This window comes from Triticum aestivum, chromosome 3B, assembly GCF_018294505.1.
Source record: "Triticum aestivum cultivar Chinese Spring chromosome 3B, IWGSC CS RefSeq v2.1, whole genome shotgun sequence".
Taxonomy (NCBI): domain Eukaryota; kingdom Viridiplantae; phylum Streptophyta; class Magnoliopsida; order Poales; family Poaceae; genus Triticum; species Triticum aestivum.
In genome coordinates, this window is record NC_057801.1 from 693,572,096 (window position 1) to 693,578,037 (window position 5,942).

The 5,942-nt window shown below is 39.4% G+C and overlaps 1 protein-coding gene across 1 annotated transcript; it reads left to right on the plus strand.

Annotated features, from left to right (window-relative positions):
• The first annotated feature begins 4,420 nt into the window (after positions 1–4,420).
• LOC123066094 (uncharacterized) lies at positions 4,421–5,582 on the plus strand. The gene is made up of 2 exons (XM_044489248.1): positions 4,421–4,548; positions 4,922–5,582. Exons 1-2 carry the CDS (start codon positions 4,426–4,428, stop codon positions 5,147–5,149), a joined length of 351 nt encoding a protein of 116 aa, XP_044345183.1. The 5' UTR covers positions 4,421–4,425; the 3' UTR covers positions 5,150–5,582.
• The last annotated feature ends 360 nt before the right edge of the window (positions 5,583–5,942 follow it).

The window sequence follows — 5,942 nt, forward strand, 5'->3', positions numbered from 1 at the left end:
CCCACTTGTGCATTATTTCTTCGTTTCTCTTTTTATTTGTTCGCCAGTTTGTTTTATTCCTTTTTATTATTTTTCAACATCTTTTCATTTTTCTTTTATTTTTTCCTCAAATGCACGGTTTTCCAGTTCGTGAACTTTTCTTCCAAACTGATGCACTTTTTTTGAAATACAATAATCTTTTTTCAGATCCGATGAACTTTTTTCAAATCGAATGAACTTTTTCAAAATCGGTGAAATTTCTTAAAAATCAATGAACTTTTTTCAAATCTGATGAACTTTTTTTTCAAAATCTATGAACTTTTTCAGAATTGGTGAACTTTTTTCAAGTTCGATGAACTTTTCTTCAAAATCGGTGAACTTTTTCAAATCCAATGAACTTTTTTCAAATTCGATGATATTTTTAAAAAATTGATAAAGTCTTTTTTTCAAAATTGATGAACTTTTTTTGACATTCATGTTTTGTTTAAACTTAACGAACTGTTTTCCATTTAACAAAATAGACATTTTCCAAATGGTTTTCTAAGTGGTATAGTAAATGGTTGGGTAATAAATAGTGTGGCTGCGTTAGTTCTAATACTATTCGCGTTGCTTTTGTTCACTAGCGTTCTGGTGGTCTAGTGGTTAGGCTAAGCAGTGAGAGGCTGGTGTGGCATGAGATTGATTCCCCATGGTGCATATTTTTGGCATAGCTTTTTCGCGACCGTATCTCTTCCTGGGCCGTGCAGCCCGTGTTAAAAAGCCCACAGAGGGCGCGCTGTAGGCGCCATTTGTAGGTTCGGGCGCCTATAGCGCCGAATAGGACCTCCCTGTTATATCTCACTTATATCGAGTATAGCATGCGTCTCGCCTGAAGATAGGACCGGCTTATTAGCTCAGTTCATCCGCTCCCTTGGTCGATTTATTGATTTGCTCTGTTTTTCTCGTTTTATTTTTTCGTTTCATTTTCTTTTGTTTCGTCATCGGCTTTCTGTTTTTTTTTTGTTTCTTCATCGGTTTTCTTCATTTCAGGATTTTCAATGGTTTTTATTTCATTATCTTCTTTCTTTATTTCTTTTTGGGCTCTCATTACTTTTTTCTTTTATTTCTTTTGGTATCAACTTTTTGACATAAACCTTCAACATATTTTTTTTGTAAATTAGGAACGTTTTTATATATGTGTTCACATTTTCCAAATACATGATTAAATTTTTTTCAAAAAAATCTGTAAATGTTGTACATTCTTAGTATACGTCAGGAACATTTTATGTGTAAGCATTTAACATTTTCCAAATACATGATTATATTTTTTATGTGTACTTTTTCTATAAGCATTGTATTTTTTTGTATACATCAGGAACATTTTGTATATACACGTTTAACATTTCCAAATATATGATTAACATATAATGCAAGAATATACATGATTAAAAAATTTAAAACATATTTTTTATGTCCTATTTTATACACATTGTACATGTTTTTATACATCAGAAATATTTTTGATATACATGCTTAACATTTTTGAAACCTTATATTTTTTATGTCTATATTTTTCTTACACATTGTACAACAATTTTTTCATCAGGAACATTTTTACATACATGTTTTACATTTTTAAAATATATGATTAATATTTTTTCATATTTATGTTTTGATGTTTTTTTTTCATACACCTTATATAATTTTCATATAAATTAGAAACATTGTTTACACACATTTCACATTTTTTAATGGGTGACTAAAATTTTCAACTTTTGTCTATAAAGTGATTTTTATAATAGATATATACAAAAGTAAAGGAATATGAATCACCAGGCTAAGCAGCTATACCAGCGTCACTCCTGGGCCGACAGCAGTATAGCTGGCCTCCACAAGCACCCCTCAAAATGCTTGCCTAAAAAAAGCCCTCAAAATGTTTTAAAAACACTCCTAGAAAAGAGAGGAAAGTACGAAAATCCAATTCAGTGCCCAGACTCATCTGCACCCGGTCAGAAAAAAAATTAAAATAAATACTAAAAAATTCAAAAAATCTAATTCTTTTTGTGTGATAGAACATTGTATGCGTGAGGTTCGCTCCAAATTTCAACTTATTTGGACATCTGAGCAGCTCTAATGAAGAAAAACAAATTGGGTCAGAACAGTAAACTTTTTTACAGACCCTGAATTTGTCTTTTTTTCTGAGAGTTGCTCAGATGTCCAAATGAGGTGAAATATGGTGCGCACTTCACGCATAAACTTATCTACCACATAAAAAATTGGAATTTTTTAAATTTTTTAGTATTTGTTTTGAATTTTTTTCGTCAGAGGGGGTGCAGATGAGCTCGGGAGCAGAAACGCCGCACTCAGGAAAGTATACTTTTCCTCTTAAATCCCTCTTGATGGATCAAATCCCCCTTAATCACCCCTCAGATCTGTAATACCGAATCAATCAAGCCCTGAGTGGTTTTGAACAGGATCAGGTGGTTTTGGAGCGGAACCGAACGATTTCGAACTTGTCGGCGGCGCCCGTACGCGGCGCCGGAGGGAGTCCGTCGATGACTTTGCTACCAGCTCATTCTTCATTTGCCCGAGATCGCCATCAAGACGTATTGCAGCAGTGGCCGCGCTATGCCCATTCGGTGCACGCGGCCACGGCCATCGCGCGTGGGTGCACCGGTGCACGGGCATGTTTTTTTTTTTTTGGCATGTGTGTTAATCTGAAGAAATCACTAGATTTCTCTCATGTGCACTAAATCTACCTGAATTGTCTTTTTTAACAGATCCTGAACTGGTGGGTGTGCTACTGTGCTCGTGCTGCAATCGCTTGTGCATTGGACTGAAGCATTTACACATGTTAGACTGTCCCGCGCTGTCCGATGTGAGTTGCATTATTCAGAACTTAGAGTGATTGATTATGTCTAAACATGTAACTGGTTCAGATTTCCTGGTCATCAAGCATGCATAAAATATGTGCCTGCAGGATCAAGCAGCTCTCGCACGAGGCCGGCGCCGCCCATCAGGCATTCTTCTCCGTGCTGGCCAGTGGCCAATAGCAATTGGTCTTGTTTGGATGTGCCAATTGAGCTTCAGAACTGGAGCAAACATGTATTGCTGCATGCAAAATTCAGAAAAGCGAATTAGTTATCTAAAAAGTTTGGAGAGAGAGCAACAGGACAACATTTGTTGGCTGCCTGAGCTTGAACTCACGTGAGAAATGAATCTTGGCTACTCCTACACCCAAAGTTCATTTATCCAATGACTGAAAATGACAATGTAAACTCCTTTAAAAGCTCTCAGTTTCCTCTGAAGAAAAGAGCGTATTGTATTCTTTTCTTGAATGCCATTGTTGAGGTTGATGTGGAGTTGTAAGCTGAGTTGTTCCTTGTGTGATTCATACTGAACACTGCTTATACAACAGAATCAACAGGTGAGCTCAGAATGTGAGTAATCTTGTACTCCCTCCGTCCCATAATATAAGAACGTTTTTTACACTAGTGTAGTGTCAAAAACGTTCTTATATTATGGGACGGAGGGAGTACATGAATTTCTCCTGGGTGATAAAAAACAGACCGTGTCCAGGTTTACGAGAACACAATGTATTATGGTGCTCCTGGTACACTCTGTTCAATACACAACATGTCAAAGAAAATAAGAGAGAGATAGTTTGACACCTCGCTGCCGACCCAAGCCGCCGAGGCCACCGACGACAACCACATCTCTGAATTTTGCTTGTTCTTGTGTGATGTACGCCTGTAGTATATTTATTTCTTGTACGTGTAGCTTCAGAGTTGTGAGTGGAAATGTCAGAAGTAAACATCTAATTTCTTACTGCTTGTTCCTATTGACAGGTGTTCCTTACATTCTACACGATGTAATACGCACGATGTAGATAGGATGATCCAAAACGATACACGGATGCTGGATGCACACGATACGTCGCCCCGCAACCGGGCCAGCGTCCAGTCATCAATGGATACTTGTAAAGAACAGATACTTCTAAAGAATGGATACTTTTTCTACCTTAGACAGACAACTTGTTATTACTGTGCACGTCATGGATCCGGCTGTTCTGTAGAGGTAGCTAGCCGTTGATAATTCCAGCCAAGAAATTAAACTCCACCATAATGTAAACCTATTCCTAACGCGTGTGTTTTACAAGATTTGTGCTCATCTATATGCAGAAAGAAACACAGATGAGAATGAATTTAGAAGAAAATGCATCTCGCTGGCGGTGATGCATGAATTTGTAGAGGCAAGGACAGAAACCCGAGCCTTTTGGGACTTTTAAAAGGAGGTGCTAGGAGGTAATTTCCTCACCAGACATTGCCAGCCCTCCTCTCCTCTTGCTGATTCTCGTGGAAGCTTTCTGCTCAGGTTGCCAATCTGTTTTTTGTCTCTAATGGTTGGTTTGGGTGGGAGATAGACAGATAGTAGTACTGACAATTTCGGTTGGAGTTGTAGAGGAAGATGGCTGCGCAGGGGAGCAACGGGAAGGAGAAGCTGCAGTGCATCGACTCATCGTCTGACGATTCAGCACGGCTCTACAAGAGGCCCCGGCGGGCGGCTCCAGAGACCACCCCGGAGCAGCAGGTATGATCCTCTATTGGATTCTCGCTTGCAGGATTCTGTTGGTAGAAAAGCTGTATGGGTTTTATCTTCTGCGACGCAATTCTGTGTTAATGGATGCTAGGCAAATCTTTCTGTCTCGAAGAACAACAAATCTTACAGATTTCTGCTAGATTTTATCATTCAAATCTGTGGACTGAAAAGAAGGCTTACCATGAATTTTCATCCAATCCCTGAACTAGTTAACATTACTAGGGAAAACAATTCACAAATCTAATAAACAAAAATCGCACGTGCTCCAACTCTGGCATGGTAGTCTTTTTTAGGTTGCAGCAGAGAGAACCTGATCTGATCTGATCTGATCTGTATGACTATCTGACACTCCTAAGTTTTACAGAGTGCACATGGTTTCTTCAAAATTAGGGATCGCAAAGGATGGGAGCATGGTACCGTGATTTATGAAAACAGACATTGGAAGTGGAAGTACTGCCCCACGGTTGGGCGTAGCGGTGGTGTCACCAGCCTCAAGCATCATATTGCCGGTGGCAGTAGCAGGGTAAGGCCGTGCCTATCTGCTCCCAAAGATGTCTCCAATGAGATGAAACGCTTGTTTGTTGGGCAGTAGGAGGCGGAAACCGCAAAAATGGACGACACAAAAAGCTATACTGTTGTGCAGCCGGCTATGGCAACAGAGCCTCTGAGCCCAAGAACTCTATACCCTTGACCACGCATTCGACAGAAGGTTCCATGACGGAGACAGATTCTGAGGAAAACAGTGCATTCCCCTCGTCAGCATCATTCATGACACGCCTTGTGGACATGATGCTTTCTGCTGCAGAGGTGCTGAGGGCGGAGGAGGCGGCGATGACCTCTGCAAACAAGCCATGACGAAGCAGGAAGATTGGTGGAGGTCTAGTAGTAAAAAGAAAATTGTTACCTTAACCTCTGGGAGGTCAAATTTTATTTAAAGTACTTGTCGATGTAACTTGAGGATGCTTCATACAGTATTTTCATCTTGGGAGGATGCTGTCAGTCTTAAGAAAAGTTGCATGTTACCATTTAGAACGCCTCATGTTTCTAATTATCGCCCTTGGATGTGCTATTTTGCTACACTACACGTCGCTGTTGAATGCTAAAAGTTGTTCCACGTCGCAGGCATCATTTCTCTCATAGTCACTCCTCTCCCTGTCTCAATCTACTGGTGCATATCTGTTAATGTGAATGTACACAGCACTACAAGAATAGATCTGTTAAGTGCATACCTCGGTGACATTGATATGTAAACAGTATATGCATTTTTATGTATCGCCTTTTGTGGTCATTTACTTAAACGAAAACAAAAGCTAATAACCTATCTAGCCTCGAATCTAGAAGACTGACAAGCCATAGTTGAAGGCAGAGCGAGTGAAAATTTCAAG

Bases quoted from the DNA above. Each gene is read 5' to 3' on its own strand.
- LOC123066094 (XM_044489248.1), top strand. From the start codon at position 4,426: ATGGCTGCGCAGGGGAGCAACGGGAAGGAGAAGCTGCAGTGCATCGAC. The intron at 4,549-4,921 runs GTATGATCCTCT...TAAGTTTTACAG, and splicing joins AGACCACCCCGGAGCAGCAG to AGTGCACATGGTTTCTTCAA.